This window comes from Rhinolophus sinicus, linkage group LG07, assembly GCF_036562045.2.
Source record: "Rhinolophus sinicus isolate RSC01 linkage group LG07, ASM3656204v1, whole genome shotgun sequence".
NCBI classification, from domain to species: Eukaryota; Metazoa; Chordata; class Mammalia; order Chiroptera; family Rhinolophidae; genus Rhinolophus; species Rhinolophus sinicus.
The window spans coordinates 107,933,366-107,961,206 of NC_133757.1; the positions used below are offsets into that span (position 1 = coordinate 107,933,366).

Consider the following 27,841-nt stretch of genomic DNA (forward strand, 5'->3'; position numbering starts at 1 on the left):
AAGGAGGGTGAAGCAGGAAAAGGGGAGTGTGTGGTCAGTTCTCGAGTTTAACTGAATCATAATGGACAACAAGCAGGGAGCCTGTAAATGGTAGTGACACGCACAATGCATTCCCCCCACCCCGCCCAATCTTACACCAAGGGTAAGTGTAACGGTGCTGTGGAAGATTCTGGGGCTGAAGTGTATCTCTCACACGTGAGTGTGTGTGAACAGGAACACATCCCCTGATGGGGGTGATCTGTTAGGGGGTGATCTGTCGGGGGTGGGGCACCTGGGACTTCGGGGAAGCTTGGGAGCCAGGAGGTGGCTCCGTAGGTCAGCAGGAGCAGGAAAATCCCTGGATCAAGGGGTCACAGCTCCATCCTCCGCCCCCCGCCACGAGCCCGCGCGCCACAGCCCGCCCTCCCAGCTCTGTCGCCCCTCTTTCACTTTCGCGTCTGCGTCGGTGTCTGCCCCGGCGGCCGCGGGGGCGCGCAGGGCGGCGCGGGGACGCGCGGCGCTCCGCGATCCAGGGGGAGGAGGGGGCCTGGCGCTCGGCCCTTTCCTAGTCTTGCTCCGGGCACCCGCCGCCTTTGACGTCTCAGCCACTGCGAGACCTAGGGGACCGTGGCGGCCTCCGCTGCTCCCCACCGCTCCCCCCGCGCTCAGACACACCGCCCTTCCTCTGAACCCCCCCACGGTGGGGGTGGGGCAGCGGCGCGGAGAGCCCGAGAAAGGGAGGAAAGGAGCAGCCTCCCCCAGCGGGCAGCGAGGGAGCAGGAAAAGAAACTTTTCCCTCCCGCCCCCGGCTTGTGGTCCCCAGCCCGCGCCGCCCCACGCGGATGGGAACTGCACCTGAGGCCGGGTGCGAGGTCAGGGCCGGACTTTGTGGGGACCTTGGGAGGGGTGGGAGGCTACGTGCATTGGGGTTCCGTTATCCCTCGGCCTCCTCGCTGCCAATAGCCTGGGTGGTGAGGCCGCCAGCCCCTGACGCCCCCAGCTCGGTTTCCCACCAGCCTTGGCTGGACGCTCTGCTGCCTCCTCCCGCTGGTGAGGGTGTGACCCGGGGAGGGGGCCGCGGCGCCGCGGGCTCCCCCTGCGGCCGCCACCGCCCCCCCCCCATGCGCGCGCGCGCTCCGTCGCCCGAGCTGTCACCGGCCACCCCTAGCCCGTGGAGGGGGCGCAGAGAGCCGCACTGAGAGGCAGCCGGCGCGGGATCATCCCGTGGGACTTCCCGGCTCCCAGGGCCGCTGCCGTCAACGCCCGGGAGACCAGCAGCCCCAGAGGGGCTTGCCCGAGGCCGACCGCCGCTGCTGGGGGCGTGCAGGCACCCGCTTCCCCCTCTGCACGATTTGGCGCCGGCGCCTCGCCTGCTTCTGCGGGCTAACAGCTCTACTGTTCCATTGCTCTACCCACCGTTAGTAGGGTGACGGCTGGGATTACCACCTTCTCCATCCTTACCGCCGATCTGCTAATATTGGACTTGCTAGTGGCTGCAGCAGCGGCAGCGGCGGGAGTCTCTCTGGCCCCCCACCCCCACTCCCCGCCCCGCGCCCCAACCTCCCCACCATGTCCTAGAAAAGGTGAGTGCAGCGACACTTTGCGCTGACAGCGGCGGGAAGGGGACCTGAGGAGCGCAGGAGGCCCTGGGGAAGTCAGGGTCCGCGCAGAGGGTGCGGGTTGGTGAACCGAGGTGGGCTGCGGGCAAGAGACAAGGTGCCCGCCAGGCCGCCTCCTGGTAGGGGCGCTGAGTAGCAGGCGGGCGAGCGATCGCGTTGGCTGTCCCTGCATGGTTCTAACCTAGATCTTGCAAGAAGCCGAGATCCAGGGCAGGACCAGCTCTCCATAAAGGAAGTAAAAACTTAGTAAAACAGACACGTCCATTTCTTTAATAATGAATAATTCGGCAGCACAGGTTGAGCCGCAGCCTCCTCACGTGCCGGGGCGCTAAGTCCCGGACTCCCCTAGCTCCTGCTTGCAGCCCTTGCTCGGCCGGGGTGCGATCGATGCCCGATTACTCATCGGGCTAGGACAGCGCGCGTGAAAGTTGGGACACTTGGCTGGGACTCCTGGCTGCGAGGGGCGCCAGGGGCCGCTCCGCGTAGGGGAGGGACTGCCGAACACCTGAGTCGGGGGCTCTCCCGCGACGCTGCTTGTCGCACCCGCTGCCAGGGAGTTCCCTACCTGAAGCGGCTGGGAGTTCTAAGTCTTCTTGCGTTCGGGGTCTGAAATCCCTAAGGTTAATTAACTGTAAGGCGAGGAGGGGCCTCTGAGCACAGGGTGCACGCTTCCCCCACCCTCCGACTTACGTGAGTGCGGGGCAAGGGTGAGGCGGGAGGCAGCACAGCTGCCGGCGCCGGGCTACGGGTCGCCGCGGGCCGGGGACCAGATTTAGGTGTGTACGTCACTGGAGCTGACTCCAAGCCAGCCCGGAGCCTAAAACCGAGCCTCATACGCGGCGCCTCAAAGTCTTTAGAAATCAAAGTTAAGAAGTCCATCCTTTTGCTTAGAAACTACAGCATTTGGGTGGCCAGGAGGAGTCCAGGTGGGGGTGGTTGGAGGGAAACGGAAATTTCTTGCAGACGCTGGATACTTAGAAAACAGTTTGGTTCCTTCTCCCCTTCTTTATGTTTCTCCCAATTATGTGCACTCCCCCTACCCATCATAGAGTGGATATCCTGGACGGTAAGCTTTCTTTCAAATTGAACTAGTGGAAAAAAACCAACCCTAAAGTAGTAAATACAGCAACAAAATTATAATGGAAGAGCAGCAGTTCTTGACCCAGGCACTTTTTTTTTGGGGGGGGGGGTTGGACTAGGGTGGGTGAGAAGCTCTGTTTAAAGGGTTTGGCTGCACTGAAGTCACCCGCTTTTCTTGCACGGTTAAAACAAGGAAATTCAAATCGAATGGGAACGTGATCCTTCTGCTTGCTGGCAGCGGATGCTGCGGCTGCTCTGCTGAGAGGTAATTCGGTAGACCCAGGAAAGGGGCGTGGAGCGGACCTCAGGGGTCGGGTGAAGCCCCCCGGGAGTCCTCTCTGCATGTGGACGCTGTGGGCGGTGCCTGAGCAAGGGCTGCCTCTCACCTGGCGCTGCAGGTGGAGAGCATTAGGGGACTACACCTTGACTAGCTATCGGAAAAACCTGCTTCTTCCGCGTCAGCACACTTTGCACGTCTTTACAGAAATCTTAGGGTCGGCCAGGAGAGCAAGGAGGGCGCCAGCAAGTTAGAGGCGGTCGAGCAAGGGGGACGAGGGTCAACGTACAGAGGGTACCTACAGCCTAACGTCGTAGCTGCTGCCGGACACCCCAAGCACCCGCCGCTGCTGCGGCTTTAAGGAAGCTGCCGAGTCCAGGCTGTGTCGCAGCAACTTTGTATCAGTCATGTCGCCTCCAGTGACTGACAGCTGGGATTGCCCAATGAGAATCCCGTCTGACCATGCAGCGTGGAACCTTGCTTTTTTCTGGGCCAATGGGAAAGGCTCAGGGGGGCGGGATAGCAACTTGAACTTTATCTGGGCATGTGACCCGCTTTTAAAAGGGCCGGCCCTGGAGCTGGCCCACTCCCCCTCCGGGCTTTTGCCCGCCCTCGCTCCTTCTCTCCTTATTTCGCCGGCTCAGGCCCTGCCCCTACCCCTGGCCCTGCCCCGTCCTCTCCGCCCCTCCGCGCCCGGGGTGTCATTGGACTAGGGAGACGCAAGCCAACTTAAGGCAGCTTGGAGGAAGCCCGTGCAGTCACCTGGGTGCCAGAGCGTTGCCGCCTCGGGCTCTCCCGCTGCAAGGGGAGCGGCACTCGCTGGCCTGGATGTGGTTGGATTTAGGGGGGCTCCGCAGCAGGAGTGTCGTAGCGTTGGCGAGCGCTGCAACAGGTAGACGCCTAGAGACGGACCCCAGCCGAGACAGGTGTGTAAGGGGTGCGCGGCGGGGCGCCTCTTGCCGGCCTGGGCGTGCGGCCGCGGTGCGGGAGCGTGCACTTTGCAGGGAGAAGTGGCTGCGTAATCCGGAGGCACAGTCAGTATGGTGCTGTGTGCTTGTTGTTTTGTTTTGGTTTTCCACTTTTCCCCCCCTTTGGCCGCCAGAGGACTATTTTGGGAAAGTTGGGCCACTTTGGATAAATGCCCTCTAACGAGCAGCTTTCAGCCGCCTTTGGCAGTGGGAGGTCTACACCACCCTTCCCTTTCCCCAAGATGAATTTCGAGTCGTTTGCCTTCTACAATTTTTAAAGGACGTTTGAATAATATATCTTTCCTCTATCAATTGCGGAAGCACCGAAATCTCAGCTGGAGGTGTAGCTTATTAAGGGCAGTTGAAGGAGATAGAGATCCTGATAGATCCTGTCTGAAAGGGGCTCTGGTAATTCGTGCATTCCCCGGTCCCCGGTATTCACGAAACTCTTGAGAGAGGCTGTGCTTTCTGTGTCATCAGTTGGGATTCTAAAGGCAGAGAAGGAATGAAGCTTCTTTTGGTGGCATCCGTACCCTTCTACTGAATTTAGGGACATGGCTTTTCCTACTGAATTTTAAGAGACCAGGTTTAATCATTCTTTATGGCACCATCGGTTTTAACTATTATAAAAGTTAGGAAAACTTTGATAGCAGACAAGTTTTTGAAGCTGAATTTCAGATGCACTAAATTGCCTTTTAACATTTGTATTGCCATTTCTCTAGGTGCTGTTATTGATGATCTTTATAGTTATGATAACAGCGTTCTCCATCTGTGAAGTTCTGCTATGAAGTTTTAATTTTATGTTTGAGTTCATGGCACGCTATCAAGGAAGTGCGTGAGGAGAGAAGTTTTAAAAAATAATCTAAAGGCGAGCTTTTTCCTTTAAGGGAGAAATAGTTTGGTTTGGGGATTTTGGAAAGATCAGGTGGCTCAGTGAATTAGGTGAGTGAATAGAAATCAGGTGTGCTCAGTTCTAACTGGTTCTCCCGCTCTCTTAGGTGACCTTGGGCCGGTTACTATCATTTACCTCATCTATAAACGAGGGGAACATAATAATGGTTCTGTAGTGGGGATGACAGAAAAATAGTTACATACAACAAACTTTTACAACTATGCAACCAGTGAAAATTGTGAAATTTTTAAGGTTCTGGTCTTTAAGATGCCGTATTATAATGAAATAACTATAGAAAATGATACATTTAAAATGGGACATATGTTTGGGAAGAATATTAAAAGTGAAAGTGTTTTCACATAGAAGACAAATTTGCAAGAATTTTGTTAATATTCCTGAAAACAACTACTTCCTTATGGAAAGGGGCAAGTTAACACAGGCTGTAAAACATAAAATTTTAAACTCAGATTTTTCCTTTGTAAAAATGGTGTTTAAGAGCATATATATGATTTAAAGTAGAGCATTTAGTAGTGCTTTTCCTTACTTGAAATCTCCTTTATGTTTTGTGAGGAGGCCACTTGCATGAAAATTAAAGGGTTATAAGGGTTTTTTGTATTAGTCCCAAGAAAGTCTCTGTTATAATCCTCATTGTAAAGGAGACGTATTTGATTTTGTATAAACTAGGTTTGTATACCAGTATTTTATATGTTAGTAACAAAAACTTTCCTTTTCCTTCTGGATAGAAGTTCTGTGAGTATCATATTCATCAACTAATATTTTTAGTATTCATTGCTTAGTTCAAGTTGACTGAAATTCTGCTCAAGACTTGGTCATTATGCCAATTCCAAAAGGATAACCTGGGTTTCCTGGACAACATAGGAAATAAATTCCTAATCTGATTTATTTGTTTACAGAGAAGACTAACTAAAATAATAGGGAGAATTCAGCCTAACATATTTCAATAAACCTATTTTTTTTAAATCTGATCTTTGAAAATGTTTACATTGGAAACCATGCAGATGCTCCATTCTTTCCTGTTTGTTGCCAATCTTTATTTACTTTATTGAGAGGTGCGTTTGGTTGGTGGATGAGGAGAATACCTTAATCAAAGCTAATTGAGATTTCAGCAAAGCCTTTTGCATATTCTCTAATGATAGCCCTGTCCATAATGTGGTGAAATGCAGGCTATTTTATGGTATTGTGAAGGGCATTTAAGGCTACCTAAGCAGGACTGGGAATTGTGATCAGGTGCTTGTTTGTAGAGTGCGTTAAGATTGTCCTTACCAGCCATCTCCCATACAGATTCTCTTCAAATCTTCATATAGCTTCAGAAATCTGAGATATGGCTCGCTCCTGCTTTAGGGCAGAATGACGAAAAGCATCCCTCAGAATATTAGTAAGTGTTCTATGAAAAAAGGGTGCATGGTCAAATTGTTTAGGGAGCAGTGGATTCCGAAGGAAACAGGTTTCTGCGCTGTAGAACTGCCCAGGGGTCTTAGCATGCAGACTTACACGGTGAAACTTCATAAAAGCAGTAAGTGGTGATCCTTTCCAAAAGACAATTTGGAGGATGGATTTTTTTGGAGAGGGATTTGCATGGGGATCCCCCTTCAGACTCAGGGCAGATAGGCCTGTTTCCAGGGACCAGGGAAGCCGGAATGAAGCCGGAATGAGGCTGCAGGTGTGAACGTTGGGAGGGGTAAGCAGATGGAGGCCTTTAGTAAGGGTGCCTAGGCAAGAGTGACTTCCACGCATTTGGGTAGAGGTTGGTGCAGTTTACCAAGACAGGGCATGTGGGTTTAGGGCCAGGGTTCTGGGGGAGGAGGGTGGTACACAGATGGGGTTCAATTTTGAGCACGGATAGACATATTTCTTGCGATGTTTAATGAATTTGGAGCTGAAACATCTGTACTTCAGTTATATATCCATTCAAGTTTGTTATGGAGAGGGCATAATATTCTTAGGTGGAATTCAAAGAGGCACATAATATATACTGGTATTTTTCAGCCTGTGGCTGTGACTAAATGGTTTTTCAGTAAAGTAGAAAATACTAGTATTAGCCACTTAGGTTCCATTTCACTATATAGTTTTTTTTCAACTATTACCTGGCTTTTATCCACACTTAATTTTTTTGGCTGGAATTACTAGATAAGCACCTCAGCTTTTGCAACTTGATTGATTTTCCAGTGTTTTGTGACTGATTTATGATTAGGAATTTATAGAATGATGTTCTTTAAAAGTGGACTACATAATTGGTATATTTTAATGTTCACAAATTAGTGAGTATTGATTATATTATACTAGTTCAAAAATTTTTATTTGCACTGTACTGTCTGCTTGGGATGCAATTCATAAAGTTTCTGCCTTCTGAGAACTTAAAATATAGTATAGAATATAGACAAGTAATAGGTAATTAAAATACGCACACAATTTGCACATTAAATTTCATCATAAAGCCTTGTGCTATCTATTGCCAATTTATTTAGTAGAATCATCATTATTTTTCTGTGTTAGTTAATATAAGTTCTGTAGCAAAAGAACTTCCTAGACTCTTTTTGTTTTTAACGAGGAGAAGGATGGAGGTAGTGAGTGGCAGAGGAAGGAAAGTAATGAGAGGTTGAAAGTAATATTTATGCATAGAAGTGCAGAAATTGCGTCTTTTAGATCAGGACCTTTATTTGGGTCATAGATTGTTTACACAACTGGAAGGATTTGACAAATGCATACATAATAATTTTAGGACTTTCATATATGAAAATGTACAAATAAAATTTTTACTGAGAAGGACTTAATTTTCTTAAGAGTGGTGGTTGTCATTGGGGCCAGGGTGAGGGATGATCTTTTTTTCCCCCAGGGACATTTGTCAATGTCTGGAGCCATTTTTGGTGTCATAATTGGGAAGGGGGGTTGCTACTGGCATCTAGTGGGTAGGGATCAGGGATATGCTGAACATGTTACAATGCACAGGGCAGCCCTCCATAACAAAAAATCATCAGTTCCAAAAATGCCTGTAGTGCCCAGGTTGAGATATCCTTGGTGTAGAGAGAGACATGGCATCAAATTCCAGCTCTGCCACTTAGCTGTGTGCCCTGTGCCTCAGTTTCCCCACTTGTATCATTTGGGTAATACTGTTGCTAATCTTAAGGGGTTGTTTATAAGGGTAAACAAGTGTGTAAAAGGCTTATAATATTGCATTGAGTTATGAATGTATAATGCCTAAGAATTATATAAATATAGTCTATTATCATTATTGTGTCAATGAAATAAATTTATAGAGAGAGCCAGTGGATAGGATGGTAGATCTAAAACAGTCCTTTGGGCTCTCTGAGAATGAGGACTGTGCCTATTTTGTTTATCACTATAGATTCAGTGACGGGTGGTAGGCCCAGGATGTAGCACGCACTTGGTAAATATTTGTTGAATGAATGAACACCTAAGTTGTCAGGATCCATCTCGAACTTCCTCCATTTACTGTTGAGAATGAAACTGTCTGTTGGGAGTCTTTTTAGCAGAGGTACCACTAGGTCAGGGAGCATGTCAAAGTCCTCACCAGTATTGAAATAAAGAGAAGAGAGTCCTGACATTCCCGAGTTCTCATACAGCCTCTTTGAGCTGTGGACTATTTAATCAGGATCTGTGAACCTTTACTTTTCAGAATTGACATTAAATCATCCTCATCACTAATCTATTTTAATAAAATCTTATTGGTTTAGACATAATTCTTCAAAAGTTTTCCCTGCGATAATTTACTTGATAATTTGATATTGGGAAATGGTAACATTAATTGCATTTCCTTCTTGTTTTTAATAAAGCCATGTCTCAGATATGGGATGCAGCTTCCCTAGGCCCGAAAGATTCCAAATGTCTTTGGGGTTTAGAAGATGTAGTTTTAAACTTGACTTTGTCACTTATTAGGTCTTTGACCTTGGGCAAGTCACCCCCCTCATTAAATCCTCAGTTTTTTCTCTGCCTCATCCTTCCCTAGGGTTACTTTGCATATTAAATAAGTTAACGTTTATAAATATGCTTTGCAAGCTCTAAATACTGTATTATAGCAAATATCTTACTTTTATTTTGGTGCAAAATAGTTTTATATGATTGCTTCTTATAGCCTGGCTTCTGGACAAATTATAGTCAGTACTCTGTTATATCAATACCTAAAAAGGTACTGGTTTTAATATAGTGTTAAAGTGTTGCTTATAAGATGTAGAATATGTATTTATAGCTTAGTAAATGCAATTTTAGAATGCCTTTTAGAGTAATACTGCTATAAATGACTCTAATTCATTTTTTTTTAATGTGAATTTGTTAGCTATGGAGACCAAAGGCTACCACAGTCGCCCTGAAGGGCTAGAGATGGAAAGACGGTGGGGTCCAGTTTCTCAGGCTGTGGAGCGTTCTTCCCTGGGACCTCCAGAGAGGACAGATGAGAATAACTACATGGAGATTGTCAACGTAAGCTGTGTTTCCGGTGCTATTCCAAACAACAGTACTCAAGGAAGCAGCAAAGAAAAACACGAACTACTCCCTTGCCTTCAGCAAGACAATACTCGGTCTGGGATTTTAACATCTGATATTAAAACCGAGCTGGAATCTAAGGAACTTTCAGCAACTGTAGCTGAGTCCATGGGTTTATACATGGATTCCATACGAGATGCCGACTACAGCTTTGATCAGATCCAACAAAGAAGCATGAGTCCAGCAAAGATTTATCAAAATGTTGAACAGCTGGTGAAATTTTACAAAGAAAATGGCCATTGTCCTTCCACTCTGAGTATGAGCAGGCCCTTGAGATCCTTTATGTCTGACTCTGGGAGCTCTGTGAATGGTGGGGTCATGCGCACCATTGTTAAAAGCCCCATCCTGTGTCATGAGAAGAGCCCGTCTGTTTGCAGCCCTCTGAACATGACATCTTCAGTTTGCAGCCCTGCTGGAATCAGCTCTGTGTCCTCCACCTCGGCCAGCTTTGGCACTTTCACAGTGCACAGCCCCATCACCCAGGGGACTCCCTTGACGTGCTCCCCAAGTATTGAGAATCGAGGTTCCAGGTCGCACAGCCCAGTACATGCCAGCAACGTGGGCTCTCCTCTTTCAAGTCCATTGAGTAGCATGAAATCCCCTATTTCCAGCCCTCCAAGTCACTGCAGTGTGAAATCTCCAGTCTCCAGTCCCAATGTCACTCTGCGATCCTCTGTGTCTAGCCCTGCGAATATCAACAACTCAAGGTGCTCTGTTTCCAGCCCTTCCAACACAAATAACAGATCCACACTTTCCAGTCCAACTGCTAGTACTGTGGGATCTATCTGTAGCCCTGTAAACAATGCCTTCAGCTACACTGCTTCGGGCACCCCTTCGGGATCCAGTGGAGCCCGGGATGTGGATCCTAGTCCAGACACACACGAGAAAGGTGCTCAAGAGGTCCCCTTTCCTAAGACTGAGGAAGTAGAGAATGCCATCTCCAACGGTGTGACTGGCCAGCTTAATATTGTCCAGTACATAAAACCAGAGCCAGATGGCGCTTTCAGCAGCTCGTGTCTGAGAGGAAATAGCAAAATAAACTCTGATTCCCCGTTCTCAGTACCAATAAAACAAGAATCAACCAAGCATTCGTGTTCAGGCACCTCTTTTAAAGGGAATCCAACAGTAAACCCATTTCCTTTCATGGATGGCTCATATTTTTCCTTTATGGATGATAAAGACTACTATTCTCTATCAGGAATTTTAGGGCCACCTGTGCCCGGCTTTGATGGTACCTGTGAAGGCAGTGGCTTCCCAATGGGGATTAAACAAGAACCAGATGATGGGAGCTATTACTCAGAGGCCAGCATCCCTTCATCTGCCATTGTTGGCGTGAATTCAGGTGGACAGTCCTTTCACTATAGGATTGGTGCTCAAGGTACAATATCTTTATCACGATCAGCTAGAGACCAGTCTTTCCAACACTTGAGTTCCTTTCCGTCTGTCAGTACATTGGTGGAGTCGTGGAAATCACACAGTGACCTGTCATCTAGAAGAAATGATGGATATCCAGTCCTAGAATACATTCCAGAAAATGTATCAAGGTAAGTTGGCTTTTTCTCTTCTTTTAAAAGTCATGGTTTTATAAAATGCTGAAGGTTACCATTATTATCTTTACTGTTGACAAATGTAAACCCATTTCAGTATACTGTTTTATTTATACTCCCTCTGCTGCTCTTTGGTATAATGTTACTTTTTTTTTGAAATAGAGGAAGAAAAAGTTCTTAAGCGCTCTTAGGAAATATTTGTGTTACTGTTGAAGGAGTCTACACAGGTATTTCACTTCCCCCCCCCCTTCCCACCCCCACGTTGCCTATTGTAGGTATTTGGAAAAAGTTTGTTTTCTGCTGCCTGCTGCTATATTTACTTTAGCAGACTAGTGCTAGATTTTTATTTTTCCCTAGCTGTATACTGGTTCACTAAACTTGCTTTAAATTACTTTTTTTGTGGTTTTAGTCTCTTTTCATAACTTTCTTGATTAATAACTCCATTGGTTGTGAAAAATGAAATGGAACCCCAGATCTGTTACCCAGAAGCTTCTCACTCTCTTTGTTCTTTTGTAGTTAGGTTAATTGTATGTGAGTTGCAGTTTTCAATACAAATAAATCGTTTTTTTTTACTGTTTTTTAACTTTTAAAGACTCAGCACATCTAAAATTACTAAGTGGACAGTCTTGCTTTCTTACTCATACTGGAAATGAAATATGTCACTGCAGGTTTGAATTGGTGTACTTATAACTTTTAAGATCTGCAAGAAAATATGCATGACTTACTGTAAAATATCTCTAGCCTTTCCTTGTTGCAGATAGCATAGTGTATATATTTAGAAAAACAAGGAAGAGGTTTTAGATATGACTAAAGGGTAGTTCTAAGTTATACAATGGATACTTGCATTGGACTTTGCTTTAGTACTATTTTTATTATGTGGTTGTAATAAATGATCCTTTATGGAGCATATAAAAAATTGACTTCCTAGATATAGTTCATTCCTGTGGCATCTAAGAATATAAGGATATTTTCCTTAAAATTTTATTTTGTGGGAAATATGTCCATCCCATGAAGAGGATATGGGGTTTATGTATCTTCCTCCTTCTATTTCGTTTTTTCCAAAGAAAGGGCATTACTTTCCTTGCCATTTACTCAAACCGGGCTCTGCTTGCTTTTATGGAAGCAATCATTCCATAAAAGACACATTCTTCGTTTTCATCTATTCCATCATATTTTAATGCTGCCTCTATCATTTAAATTCTAAACTCTCCCAGAAGTCAGGAGATAGCATAGCTTTCATCAGAACCAAATTCAGCATGTGTTCTACTGATAGTGCTTTGTTTTTCTTTTAGAGAAGGAAATTTTGCACACAATGTAGATACTTTCATAAGTAATATTTCATTACTGAGTTAGTATGAGGGAGTATAGTCTGGTAGTTCAGAGCAGTGTTGCCCTGGTTGAAATCCCAGCTATGTCACTTTATTGCTTTGTCTCCCGATGCACATCCCTTTATATCTCTGGGCTATAGTTCTCTTATCTGTTAAAGGGGATTAAATAGTACCCATCTCAAGTGCAGTTAAGACAATTGAGTTAATTTATGAGAAGCACTTTGAATATCATCTGGTATGTAATATACATTATATACATTTTAGGGATTACTATTAATTAAATATTAGTGTTTTCACAATCTTTCGTTTCCATTTCTTCAGTTTTCTTTTTTTTATCATGAAATTTTACAAAATAATTTTAAAGAAGCATTATGTACATAGTTAAAAGAAATATTTGTTGATAATTCTTGTGATTAAATTCTACTCTGATTAAAAATAAAATGTGTGTGTGTATATATATGTGTATATATATACATATACATATATATGTATATGTGTATATATGTATATATATGTTCTTTTCATTTTGAAGGTTATTGCTTTTGGTAATGATATTTCTGGTAGAAATACCAGAGATATAGTAGCTAAATCATTAATTCTCTCTTACGTTTGTTCTGTATTCTGTTTCTACTGTTTTAATTGTAGTTTCCACACTCAACTCTTGAAGTTCCTCCTGATGGTCTAGCCTTAAACATATTAATATGACTCAGTGACCTTGAGCTAACCCTGCATTTCTGGGCACTGAAGATGCTCTCTGGTGTCTCTTCTTGAGCATTCCAAAATTCTGTACATACGAATTAATATAGTTAGAGGGGATTCATTTTGTTTGCTTATATGCTGGTATTGTGCTAGTTACTGTACGTTTTCCAAAAACTTTTATTTCAAAACTGTAATGTTATTTAAAGTCTCTTAGAGATTAGTAATTATTTACAGCTTTTCCTGGTGAATAGCATCCACATCTATTTGTTTTGATCATTCTCAGAATAAAGAAAGGCTCAAGGATCAGAGGATTTTTACTTGTTATTTTTTCCCCCAGATTTCAGTTTCCGTGTTATATAATGTTTAATTTAACCTCACCCAAGCTTCATCCTTGGCTTCTTATTTTGTGTCTTTTGGACCAAAATCCAACCTTTTTGCCTATTTTGCAATTTATAATAATGATACCCCATTCTAGGGAATGTTGAATAAATTAATGAATTAAAAGTTGCAAAGGATCAAGGCCGTGCATAACCATTTGTAGGTTTCATTATCTCCTTCAGCTTTTGGTTGAACTTAAACTGTTCTCAAAGTATGGTTTGGGGTTCCTGAGGGGATTCATGAAGTCAAAGACCATGCATTGGTAAAAGATCTGTTCAAAGTTGAAGATAGACCAATGCATTTTAATGTAACAACGTATGAAAAATTCACTGATGATGATTTCAGATTCCACGTTACAGCTCACCTTTTAGAAACTACTCGTTGTCAATGTCATTATCAAAGAATCATATCTGTGGTTATCTGGAAAGGCCGTTAAAATGCTCTGCCTTTTTCCGACAACATAGCTAGGTGAGGCCAGATTTTCTTCATCTACTTGAGCCAAAAACGTATCACCATACGTTGAATGTAGAAGTATATCTGAAAACCAGCTGTCTTCTATTAAGCAAGACAGTAGACTTGCAAAAATGTAAAGCGTTGCCCCTCCTCTCACTCAAGTTTTCATTCTGAGAAATATAGTGACTTTTTCATAAAATATGTTTATTATGCTAACATATAACGATTTACTATTTTGAAACGATTTAAAATCAATGTTATTTTTAATTTCTCAGATGGTAAATATCAGTAGATATAACTCATATAAACCAAGCTCTTTGGTATCCTCATACATTGTAAGAGTGGAAAAGCGCCCCAAGACCCAACAGTTGAGAGTTGCTGGTCTTTGCTATTCTGTACTCCCCTTGGAGGTTAAGGAAGAAAGAGGATATACTTTCTATGTGTTAGTTTTACTGAATGTTATGCTGAGGAAGGAGTGCCCTATTGAAATTTAAAAAAAAAAAAAAAAAGTGTTTCTCATCTAGATTAATTTTTCGAGCTGATAAAAAATGAGTAATGGCTGTGAAATGTGTGTTGTTGTGTTTTCAGTCTATGGGCATTCTGTGGGAGGAGTGACAAAAGTCATCTATTTGTTAATAATTTCCAGTGACTGGATTGTCTGATCGCCACATTGTAAATTATGACAAGAGCTGAATATAAAACTCTTAGGGTGGACACTGGACCTAGCTGTGTTGTGTAGATTGGCGTTCCCCTGTCAGCTTGGACATAAACAAAACTATAACCCCAAGTGAGTCACAACCAGTCTCAGCCTCAGTTTCTTCATTTTAAGGTGAACAAGTTGAACTAGATGCTGAGGTCCCTCGCTCAAACTACTGAGTGGCCGTGTAGTTTCCTGTATGTTAAAAATCAAAAGAGAAGTATCCCTTAACATAGTTGCTGATGTAGTTTCAAGTATATTTCATCACAAGTCCAGCTCTGTAGTTTCTAGGGTAGTCTGGAGAGAAAAGTCACTTACCATTTCAAAGTAAGAGTGAGTCGGAGTGACCTATCATTTTACTTTGAAAAGCAGGGTTTTTGAAATCAGATCTTTCCTTTTTACAGAATTTGACACTTAACTGTGAATTTCTTGTTCTTTTAATTTACACCATTCCTTCTGCAAACAGGATTTTTCTGTTGACATAACATTGGATGTTTATGGTGACAGGCATACTCACTTCGATAGCATCAGCATAACAAGGTGCTAACACAGACAGACTTTTGAATATAAAGTTCACCATTTCAAAGGGCATATTCTGGTAGGTTTCAAGACAAGCCATCAGGTATCTAGCTCATTATATGCTACTTTTTTTTTTTTCTCCCCATAATGGAATGAAACAATTTAGTAAATAATCTACAGGGGTTTTTTTTGTGTTTTTTTTTAACTGTCCCAACAGTCATTTGAAACTCACCTTCTCTAATAAACCAAAACCTTCAGAATTCAAGGAGTTTGTTACAACGTTTGCCCAGTCTCTTAGTAAACTTTCTGAATAAATCGTTGAGATGTAAATCTATCTGTGGAATACACAGAAGGAAAGAATGATGGGTTTTAGGGTGAGTGGGAGAGATTGATGGATTATTGGTGCTTACTATAAAATAAATCCACTACAGAATTACTTAGATCATTTGCAAACGAAAACATGGAACTTTCTTTTTTTTATTTATCTCGTAATATTTTGATTTTGAAGTTGCTAGTGTACCTAGAATTTCTCCAGATTAGTATTCTAAATAATACTTTTAGAAATGATTTAGAAACGAGAGTTGCTGCTCTTGATGATTTATTCACTTTCATTCATTTATGGTATTTTTGGTAAGAGTGGCGATGATTTTACTAAAAAAACACAAATCTTAGTGGTTTTTAATCTACAAATCACCGTGTATAGTGTGCTTGTATAAATTTTGCTTTTAATATCACAAGTGCCCTAGGTTTATATGCCAGTATTATCCACCTTTTATCATCTGAAGTATTAGTCAATTTCAAGCTTTTTATTTCATACCTAAAAGAGTTTAGATAAAAGTCATGGTTTCAGTTAAATAAACTCATGTTTTCAACTTAAGGCTGTTTCCATACCAGTGACATGATGAAACGGACCTGGAGATTTATCACTTATAGATTTTGATGCCTTTTGCAATATTGCAATTCTGGGTGTGTCTGAACCTTTCTATCCTTGCAGTGTTTAGAATAATAGCAAATATTATATTGATCACTGTAACTTAGGAGTAACCCTTCACTTTCCCTAATGCTTTGATGTCACACATTTTTTTCTCTGAAGTAATACTTTTATTCCAAGCTTTTAACTGTTGCTTCAGTTTCATACTACTCACCTAGTGACAAAATTTAGCTCTGCTGCTAAATAATTTGTTGTTTTCTTTCACTTACTAAATTCGCATCAGGAGAAAAATATTGCCTTCTTGATTACATTCATATATAGGTATTACATTGTCTATTTTTGTGGACTGCTTTCCAAAACTTGGTTCATGAAAGTTCAGGAAGGTAAGAGTGTTAAATGGATAATGTCTTCCTAAATTTTAGAATGTCTAGCTTTAAACTTGTCTAGTATAGGCTTTGTTTTCAGTTTTAAGAGTTTTATTCTGTTCTTTATATAGTAAGGTAATGATGAAGCTAAATTGTAATTACATATAAGCGTGTGTTACTTAATTGATGTTCTGGAAACTTCTGGATTTATGATAGTTAGTGGTATGGCCAAGGCCAAAATTTCTATGTAGAAAAGAGGAAACATTACTTGTATTTTATGCAAGAAATAGAAAGCTCTAGTTTCAGGAAGGAAAGAGAACAAACGAAAGGTAATTTGAATACTTAAAAAGTTAACGCTCTATCGAGAGAGTGTGAGATAATAACTGGTGATCTGAATTCTTAACGATGGCTGTGACTTAATTTTATACATGATGACTATTTCATTGGTGTGTAACCTCACCTTATTTCTTAGGAGTTATTGAGACATAAAAACTGCAACTTAAAACAGAATGAAATAAGGATTGTAATGAACAAAATCAACTTTGGATATTCTGACAGGAAGAGACTATCTAGGGAAGTCTTGAAAAATGGGGACATGGCAGGGTGGGTCATGGTGGTCAGCGTTGGTATTTACCCTTAGTCTTCAAAACTTTGCAGGGGGTGAGGGTGGGCCCTTCCTGGCGGAGGGTGTTATGTGAGCAAAACCCTGGAGATGGGCAGGAAACACTGAATGTGGTCGAACTGTGTGGTTGGCGGTGATAGAGGGAGTTGGGGGGAAGAAAGCCTGGAACAGGTTAGTTGAAAGTACAAGGGAATGGAACTTGAAAATCACACTAAGAACTTTGTACTTAATTTGGTAGGTAATGAGGAGATATTGAAATTTTGGAGCAGGGAAGTAGCATGAGCTGAAGTGCACTTTGGAAAAACCTTTAATTAGGCAGTGGTGGTAGGGTGGACTGGAGCGGAAAGAGCCTTATTAAGCAGTTATGGCAACAATGCAGGAGAATGGGGACTTGATTCTCTGGAGCACGGATGGCAGGGGTTAATGGAAAAAAGGGGACAGACGTAAGATATTACAGAAGGAGCCTTTGTAGGAACTGATTTTTGTATAAAAACTTTCTTTTCAAATAATCACAAACTTAGAGAAAATAAAGTCCATTCAAAATAACTCTACATAAGGACATTCTCCCACATAACCACAAAACAACCATCAAAATCAAGAAATTAACGTTAAGTTACTGACATCTGCTCTCTAGACGTCACTGTAGTTTTGCCAGTTGTGCTAATAATGTCTTTTGTAGCAAAAGGATTCAGTTCAGAATTGCGTCTTGTGCGTAGTTGCATTATGTCATGTCTCTTTAGTCTCCTTCAGTCTGGGGCCGTTGCTCAGTTTTTTCTAGATTTCATGATTTTACAATACTTTCGAAGATTGAAGGCCAGTTATTTAGTAGAAAGTCCCTCGATATGGGTTTGTCATATGTTTCCTCATACTTAGATTCAGGTGATGTGCCTTTGGCAGGAATGTAACAGAAGTGATACTGCATTCCTCTCATTGCCTCCTACTAGGTGACAAGTGATTTTTCTTTGTGCCATTACTGGATCACGTGATTCAGGTGCTGTCTGCCAGGCTTCTCTATCACGAAGTTACTCTTTTCCATTTTGCAATTAGGAGATGTTGGGGAGAGGTACTTTGAAACTGTATAAACATCCCATTCTTATCAAACTTTGTTGATTCATTTAATTCTTTATGTCTATGTGGCATCGTTGTTTCTTATTTAATGCAGTGGGTTATAGCTGGTTACTGTCCTCATTTCTGATGTTCAGATTGTCCTGACTTAGCCAGTGGGACCTCATTAGAGATGGTTTCTGTGTCCTTTTGCCACGCTCCCATCCTTCTCTGAGCACTTTCTTGCTTAAGGCCCACCTGGCCCAGTCCTGGAATCAGCCATTACTCCAAGGAGCATCCCCATCTGTGATTGGGGTCTAACTCCTCATTCTGGGTCTCAGAGCCACACTTCCCCAGTGGATGTCCTCCTTACTCCACTCAGGCACTGATTGTCCCTGCAAGACAGACCTCTTCCTTTCTTGGTGGATAGCTTACACTAGATCACTCAAACTCACGGATGCCTTCTGACTCTGCTCCAACTCTCACCCTCTGCGTCGGGCATCAGAGCCACTTGGGCTTTGTGCCACACTGTGGGCCACCACAGCTGGGTGCCCCCCTGCTGTGGATATCTACTTTGCTGTGTCTTGCCTAATGGTTTTAGGACTCAATTGTTGAGGAAGGAGAGAAGTTGATCTTTGAGTCAAAATGGAAAGTAAAGTATGTGGAAAATCAGTGAAAACGCACCTGTTCTGAGCTTGACTGTCACGGATAACAGTAAGCAGAGAAGAGCAATGAGAGGTCAAGAAGAAGGGGCTTGGAGAAGAGCGATGGTTTGCCTTGGTTACAGGTGTTTTAAGTTCCAGACCACCTTTGATTGGAAGGGGTCTCTGTGTAGGTGGGAATGTATTGGTCTGCAGACATGGGAGGCCTCTTCATACAAGTGGCAATGGAGGGGGTCAGTGGGGGTGCTCTTGCCCAGGCAGAGAATGTGTATAGTGACTCCAGTATAGTTTAAAGTGTATTTTGCTAGGAATTTGGAGGAACAGCACCCCACTTAGGGGATGAGCAATGCATCCTAATAGAGGCCACAGGAAGTTGTTCAGACAATCAAGGTAGCCCCGAGTCACGGATGCTGTAGGCAAGAATCATTTCCAGATTAGAAGGGCTTTCAGGCTCTGTGGGCACAGATACTGAAACTGGGGCCCCAAGCGATCGCTTGCCTTTTCCAGTATCCTACAAAGCAGTAGGTAACAGCACTGGGGCAGGCCCTTTGTCTATTACACTATCTTATCCATCTGGTGGGAGATGGTGGCTCAAAACCTGGTAGAGTTAGGAAGACCAGGAATGAGACCAAGTTGTTGATGACAGATATGTGCTGGTGATTTTCAAGAAGAAATTATTTTGAGTGGTGGGAATGGGATTGGACTGTGATTAGCTAAAGAGTAAGTTAGCAATGACGCGAGGAGGCCTGGGGGATGTGGGCACAGTGTTTACTCTTGGGAGGCATCTGTTTGGTGGTAAAGAGAAAAGGGCCAAGGGAAGAGATGGTAGCACAAAGAGTAAGGACTCTGTTGGACCGGGAGGTATGAAGAGGGCAGTGGACCAGTGCTGAGATAGAGTTTGCCAATGTAAGAGGGAGGGAGGATAATTGATGGTGCTGTATTCTGGGAAGGGGAGAATAGAAGCGAGACTGCAGTTAGCCTTAGAGTCAGATATTTAACTGCCTGATGGAACCAATATGTGTAAGCAGTGGCTGATAGCTGGTGACCATTATACACATATGGAAACTGAGGCTCAGAGAGTGCACACATGATTTGCCTAAGGCCACACAGCTCAGGTAAATGAAGAAACAGGTACTTGAGATAGAGAAGAAAGCTGAATGTCCTAGAAAAACAGGCAGCCAGATGGATCCTTTAAAAATATAAATCAGATTATGTGGCTGATATAAAGCCCTCTGGCTACAGCATAAAATAATTTAGGATCTGTAAAGCACCAAATTATCAGACCCACCTTATTCGGTATCTTTTTTCCTGCTATCTCATTCCCCACACTGACCTTTCTGTGGCTCAGAAGAACCGAGTTCCCCTTCATTTTGGGGACTCTGCCTTCAGGTTTTGGTTTTCTGCCCCTTCTTGTCACTCAGAATTAGCTCAAATGTCCCTCTCAAAGATGTCTTCCTTGACCATTCTATTTAAAGTGGCGCCGCCCTCACCATCTAACATATCACCTCTTTTGTTGTCTTCATAATACATACCTGTCAGAAATCACCTTCATGTAGTTCAGTTCTCCTAATTATAAACTTCCTGAGAACAGGGTCCTTATCTGTCCTGTTTACTGGTACATTTTCCATCTCTAAAACAGTGCCAGGTACACTGTTGATGTTCAGTAAATCCTGATGAAATGCATAAACAAATGGGTTAGTAGATAGAGGAACTTAGGGGCGGATATGTACCTGGGGTGAACAGATAAGTGTTGGTGATTGTGTAAGATTAATACAATTATTGTTAAATAACAGTGAGAGTACTGTTGAGTTTAGCAAAAAATTGTTGTGACCTCTATCAGCATATTTTTAGGATTTTCACAAAATAATCAACAGCTACTGTTCTAGGTTTTTTCTAATCTCAACGTACAAGAGCAGTGGTGTATTGCAAGCTAAGTGACCTATTCCTAGTCTTTAGTATGAAGTCTTTTTTTGTTGGTTTTTAATTTTATTGGGGAATATTGGGGGACAGTGTGTATCTCCAGGGCCCATCAGCTCCATGTCATTGTCCTTCAATCTAGTTGTGGAGGGTGCAGCTCAGCTCCAAGTCCAGTTGCCGTTTTCAATCTTTAGTTGCAGGGGATGCAGCCCACCATCCCATGCGGGAATTGAACCGGCAACCTTGTTCTTGAGAGCTCATCATCTGGCCCCCCCTCCGGAAGTTCAGCGGCAACTCATTGTCTTCAATCTATCTAGTTGTGAAGGGCGCAGCTCACTGGCCCATGTGGGAATCGAACCAGCAACCCTGTTGTTCAGAGCTCGCGCTCTAACCAACTGAGCCATCCGGCCGCTCCATTTTATGAGGTGGTCATTTGTTAATTTTTAATTTACACACAGTGAAATTCAGTCTTTCAGGTATACAGCTCTATGAGTTTTTCCAAATGCATAGTCATATAATCACCACCCATTCAAAATACAAAACAGTTCTGTCACCCACCAAAATTCCCGTGTGTTGCCTGCTCAGTCAATCCCTCTCCTCACTTCCAAGCCCTAGAGGCCATTTATATGTTCCCTGTCCCTATAGTTCTGTTTTTTCTAGATTGTCATATAAATGGAATCGTACTTTATGTTGCCTTTGATTCTGGCTTCTTTCATTTAACATAATGCATTTGAGATTTCTCCATGTTGTTGCATGTATCAGAGGTGTTTCTCTTCTGTGATGCAGTATTCTGTTATATACCAGTTTGTTCATCCAGTCACCTGTTGATAGACATTTGGGTTTCCAGTTTTGGCTATGACAGATCAAGTTGGTGTAAATATTCACATACAAATCTCTGTATGGATATATGCTTTGTTTTTTTCTTCAGGAAATAACCTACAAGTGGAATGGCTAGATCATATGGTAGGTATAGGTTCAATATTTAAGAAACTATCAAACTGTTTTGCAAAGTGGCTGTACCATTTTAAGTTCCCACCAGCAATGAGAGTTCTAGCTCTATAACTTCCTTGCCAACACTTGAGGGAGTCAGTCTTTTTAATTTCAGACATTATAATTGCTATACAGAGATAGCTTATTACTGTTTAAATTGGCATTTCTCTAATGCCTAAATGATACCATCTTTTATGTGCTCACTTGCCATCCATATGCTTTCTTTTCATGCCTGTTAACTCTTTTGCCTATTTTTATTGGGTTGTTTTCTTCTTTTTTGAGTTCTGTTATCTGTGTATTTTTGTTTGCTTTTCTGTTTTGTATTTTCTTTCCTTTTTTATTGAAATTTATTGGGGTGACAATGATTAGTAAAATTACATAGGTTTCAGGTGTACGATTCTGTAATGCATCACCTATATATCACAGTGTGTGTTCACCATCCAGAGTCGGTTCTCCTTCCATCTCCATATATTTGACCCTGTTTACCCTCTTCCACCGTCCTCCTCGCCACTTACCTTCTGGTGACCACTAAACTATTGTCTGTGTTTATGAGTTTTTGTTTCTCATCATTATGCTAAGCGAAATGTTATCTGTATTTTAATGTGAGCTTTTTGATAGGAGGCCTAGAATTAAGAGAAAATAGTTATGTAATATTCTGTATTGAATGAAGGAACAATAATAGGCAATTTCCCGGTTATTTAGGACCTAGGGTGTTCTTCATGTGAGTGAACAAACCAAATGACTATGAAACAAACCAGATGTCCCCGTTGCATTCCCTGTTGCATTCCCGCATAGCTGGGGGAGATGACACATACGAGTATACACAGCTTTTTTGGTTGTTCCCTAATTATGTGTTTGGTTATATGATGCAGATAAAAACTGTTTCCAAAGGTTAGAAAAGGAAGAGTTCTGTGCGGCTAGAATAGTTCAGGAAAGTTTCATAGAGAAGTGAGATTTCTGTTGATATTTGGAGATTGGTGGTGTTTGGTGAGGTGTAGAGAAGTGCAGGAATAGGTAATAGCAATGGTGAGGTATGTGGACAAAGAACAAACGAAGCCTGCTGTGAGGGGTTTAATCGTCGTTTCAGAAAACTAGATGGTGGAAATCTGTGAATGCTAAAAAGAAGTGTTTGGCACTTTCAATATAGCACTATTAAACTTTTTTTTTTTGAACCAAGGAATGACATAAAAGGATAGAAAGGTCAGTTTGGGTGATAGGAAATAGTGACAAACAAACAAAAAAGCAGCTGAGAGGCTATCATTAGTAATTCAGGCTGAGAGGATAAGCGCCTGAGTGGTTGGACTAGTGGGCGAGGAGTCGACATGAGAGACATTTTTAAGGGAGAATATAATTGAATGCCAGATTATCTGACCCAAAGTCTGGTCCTTTTCCACCGTACCGCTAAGCTATGTGTGTTAACGGCCCCACAAAAAGTAGATGCCAACGAGTTAGAGGGAAGAAAGCTTCAGTTTTATAGTAATAAGGAGAAATTTGAAGCATGATTGTGATTCTAAAAGAAAGAAGTGAGATAGTTCTGTTATTTGGATTAAAGTAAAGCCTGATAATTTTGATACCAAAATAGAACTTTTTATTAGACTACGGAAAAAATACCCCCAGGAAATGGAAACAGGAAGAGCCAACTCCTGGTTTGACAAAGTCAGAAAGCAAGCTGGTAGAAGATTATGTAAATGACATATAGTGACGCAGGGAATTTTGCTATGTATACAAAAGGAACAGTATCTCAGCACCTTTGGGAGTCCATTAATTGTGTCCTCTTAGTAACTGATGTCTGAATTCAGTGCTCATTCCAAAAGTAGAACTGTGCTTCTTTTCCTCCATCACATGGTATAGTTTGTTAAAACATGTTTTTCTGGTAAGTTTGAGAAGAGAGTCCAAGGGCAAAGTTTGGGAGGGTCGTGATGTAATGGAAGCAGATATTCTTTAATTTACTCCAATTTGGGTTCTCATTGTAGTTTTGAAATGGAAATTATCTTCAGAGAGACTTTTGTTTTTGGAAACGTGAAGATATGAGTGAAGAATTTACAGTCATAGAATTCAAAGTCTTTTTTTTCTTCATTTCTCTGTTATTTTCAGACCCAATTGAGGTTAAGTGTACATTGAGGTTTTCCTTTGAGACTTCTGGTAGTATTCTGTACATAGTAGAAATATGATAATTTTGTTGATATGGACCCTGTATTTTGGCCTTGGTTGCTATGAGTCAGGTAAAAACAGCACTTTCCCCCCTTCCAAGTAGTTTTTTAAGGAACTGAAGAAATTAACAGATGCCTCCAGTAGGGGAAGACGGTTATAAACACAACCTTCCATGGTGAAAATCTAAAGCTGTTAGCTCTTACATTTATATGACTTCTGAAACATTCAGCGCCATGGGTGATTCTTAGATGTTCATTAGCAGGTATTTCCCTATTTTTGAGCTAATGTTCATTTAAAAAGTGAAATATTTTTATGAAAGTGTAATTGCATGAAATTCGCATTTTTGAAGGATGAATTTATTGCCAATACCTGAGAAAGGGAGAGGAATAGAGAACTGTGAACATGGCTTACTTAGCCTCTGTGGTTTCAGAACGCTGATGAAATTTTCTTTTTTTTGGTAAAAAAATATTATTGCCAATTCTACCATAGCAGAAAGAATGAAATCTAGTATTATAAGGGTTTTAAGGAAAGTAGACATACGACAGGTTTTTAAAAAAATCAGTGTTTTATTTAATGGGGAAAATGACTACATTTCCATGAATGTGTAAGAGTCTATTCATAGGTGGCCTCCTCCCGACGTGTAACTAATGGTGAGTTACTAACTCTGAGTTAGTCAAGGCTTTTGATCAACGAAGAATAGTAATAGCTTGTCATATACTATTCTTAGACAGTGTTGATGTTTCAGTTGCTTGACTTAAAAGGGGATACCCTTCCCTGGTCCTTAGCTCAAGAGGGGAAAGAGACTATTACAAGACAGAAAAGATGGAGAGTTTTAAAAGGGGAATGCACTGCTACCTCCAAATAACTAAATGAAATACCAATGCTATTGACTCAACTCTGTGGAATCTGTAACAGAAACAACCCGAGAAAGTTCTGGAGAGGGATGGTGGTTGCCCCATGTGAATGTACTTAATGCCACTTAACTATACACTTAAAAATGGTTAAAATAGTAAATTCTATGTTATGTATATTTTATCACAGTAAAAAATAGCACTTAATCCTAATAAAAATGGGAGGGCTTTGCTTTGATGAAATTTGCCACACAGTAAAATATATTGTCTAGTGTAAGCCTCTGTACAGAGACTAAGGGACCATTTCATACTTAGCTTTGACTCTTCTGTCTAATAAGTACAATGTCATATACATGGTGTGTTTAATACTAATTTTTATTTAAAAAGCATTTAGTAAGCTCTTGATTCTGTCAAAACATAGTCCTAGATGTGTGGTCAGAACAAGGATGGGAAATTCCTCATCCTTGAGGACACCCAATCTAGATACATCTAAGATCTCACTGTGAAGTAGATTGTGGTGTTTAACTGGAGGTACCCAATAATGGTTTGAGAACGGGGAGGGAATACTTAGAAATTAAATATTAATTTCATTAATAAAATTATGCGATGGTTGTAAGTGAATTTAAAGTGATTAGCCAGAATGCTTGGTTTGTAAATAGCACAGGAAACTATCTCATACTTGCTTAAACAAAATCAAATTTCTTGGCCCACAAAATGGGAGAAGTTCAAGGGGTGAACCTCAGGCTTGGCTAGATCCCAGGTTTCATTGGGTGGTGTCACACATTTCCCTCTCTTGCCATCTTTTGGAGCTTTTTCCTTTTAACTTTGTTTTTGGGAGCGATGGCCAGCATCACTCTGGGCTTGCATTTCGTTAGCTATTGATCCTGGTGAAAGGTACAGTGTCTTTCTTGATAGATTCTGATTGGTCTGGCTTGGATCTCACGTCCAAGCTTGAGCAGAGATGTTGTATGTGCATACCTGTAGACACACGGAGGGGTGGGGGCTTGGCCTCACCCAGCCCCATGGACCAAGGACCCAGGAAGATCGTTCTCCAAAATGTTCTGGACAAAAAGAAACTGTGCTCTATACTAGTAGTTTAAAAAGATTGATCATATAATCAGTTATTAATTATCCTTTATTTAAATAGAGATGTTAACCACAATGTTTGATTCTCTAAGCATCATCATTAATAAGAACTCTACTATTATTGAAGGGAACTATTATCGAAGGCAATATTGAGAACTTGTGGAGGATAGAGAATTAATGATTTGAAAGGGCCAAAGCAACATGTTTTTCTGAGGGAAAGATCTGATAGTTCTTTCGTGCAGTATCTTTACAAATGCTGCCATGATGAGAACATTTAGTAGCACTCAGAATGTGTTGCAACAGTACACTGCAGATTCATCTCATTTTCTGATAATAGGGAAAATTGACATTAATATAATTCCATAGGGCTCATTGAATTGACCCCATTAATAAATATGGCCCTAGACCATTCAGAGCTGTTTATCACTGTCCACCTCTGAGCACCTAAGCAGTGTCTGATATATTTTCTTTGGCCTGCTCATTGAAAGCTCCTGATGGTCTTGGTACAAATGATGGTTTCTTGGTGTGGGAGGATTCCTAACAAGATTAATTTATACCTGCTGACGAGTACAATAGACATACATACTTACACATCATTTTGCGTATGGCTTCAGGAGATTAGTGGATAATTTCATGAACCCATGGACTCCAGGTTAAGAACCACTCCTCTTGGCCATTGTTATAATTACATAACTACAGAAGGAGGATCATAGTGATCCACTACCAGCAGAACATTTACAGTGGAAAATGCAATTTGAATTGTTTGTTTAACAGTAGTGCTAGGTTATATGTTCGGTCTTAGAGTGTGGTAAATATGCATACACAATGACTATCTGGGCAAAACAATCCCATGAACTATGGAATGCTATGTGGCTCATAGAAATGGGCCGGAGATAGCAGTTGATCTGATTAGTTGATATGTGACAAGTTGAAAAAGATAGGATCAAAAAGCTTGCAGATGCTAACAGGTAGAGATAGCATCATTTAGGAAGGATGCAGTCAGAAGTCAGAGTAATCTTGGTAAATTGGAGAAAATGTAAAAAATGAGTATATAGGAGAATGGTGGTGGGTAGGAAGGTCAACTTTGAGGTCACACTTCCACTTGCTTGTTATATGACCCTGGGCAAGTTCCCTAATCTCCTAACAGTGAGTTTCCACATCTTCAACATAGTGACAATAAAAGTCCTTACCTCCTATGGCTATTGGGAAATACATCTGAGATAATCTATGTAATGTGCTGGCATATAGCTCAATGAAAATCTTAGCTCTTATCATTATTGTTGATTTTTATTATTACTTTCACTTAGAACTGAAATAGAGGAATAGGAACTACGTGGGTAAATAATTGCTCCTAAGAAAGTATGATCTAAGAGATTCCACTGTGAAGAGAATTAGCAATGTAGATTTAATAAATTCAACCACAAAACTAACATTATTGCAGAGAGAGGAAATCCTTCTAATTCTTTGTGCCCTCATGAGATCCTTAATTGAAAACTCTATTCTTCTCTAAATTCCAAAAACAAAGATTATTATGAAGATAGTTTAGACTGGTGATTTCTTAGCTCTTTTTTTTAGAGCAATCCAAATGAAGATTAATATTCGCATAGATCACATTCTCCATGGCAGATTTGATTTAAAGGTGTTGTGTGGGTATGTGTGTGTGGGCAGTTAGGCAGATAGCACCAAGAGCTTTTTGTTTTCGTGGTATTCATAAAAATCAATACGTGGCATAAAAATACTCAGTAAGAATTGCTTTTTATGGGCTGTAGCATAGATAAGGTAGGCTGCGCAGTGATAGACTGAGATGGTTTTAACTTCCACCTCTTTCACTTGTGAAAATATTAGAATGCAAACAAGTGAGTGGCTTTACTATAGGAAGAATCATGAACCTATCCTGTGTTTCTATTTTAAAAGTAAATAATTCGCAAACATCAGTGCCATTATTCTTATTAACAAATTACTTGGCACACAGGAGCATCCCGTTGTACACTAGTCTGGTTCAGAGGGAAATCTAGGTGGCCTGCAAAAAGGTCAAAATCCGTCTCCCCACTCCACGCATTTGAAATCACTAATAACCCGATTCAGATGTAAGCACTGTGCACAGATAACACCAAATATGTAGTTGCTATCTTCTTTGGACAGCAGAATAAAACAAGAAGAAACCCTGTTAGGGATTTAGATCAGCTATGAAAAATCTGCTGACTTCATATCGTTGTTACGCATTGGGCTAGAATTACTGTTTAGGGAAGGCTCATGACAGCTTTTACT

At 41.7% G+C, this 27,841-nt stretch overlaps 1 protein-coding gene across 4 annotated transcripts in view; it reads left to right on the forward strand.

Annotated features, from left to right (window-relative positions):
- Positions 1-1,128: 1,128 nt before the first annotated feature.
- The window catches only part of NR3C2 (nuclear receptor subfamily 3 group C member 2), a 308,032-nt gene continuing 281,319 nt past the window's right edge, over positions 1,129-27,841 (forward strand). For 2 of the 4 annotated variants that reach the window (XM_074338454.1, XM_074338456.1), the window contains exons 1-2: positions 3,527-3,881; positions 9,128-10,877. In XM_074338454.1, the coding sequence (XP_074194555.1) occupies positions 9,130-10,877 (1,748 nt within the window). In that variant the 5' untranslated portion in view covers positions 3,527-3,881; positions 9,128-9,129. Of the gene's footprint in view, positions 1,563-3,526; positions 3,882-9,127; positions 10,878-27,841 lie in introns of those variants that run through there. The other 2 variants (XM_074338455.1, XM_074338457.1) reach the window with 2 other exon arrangements.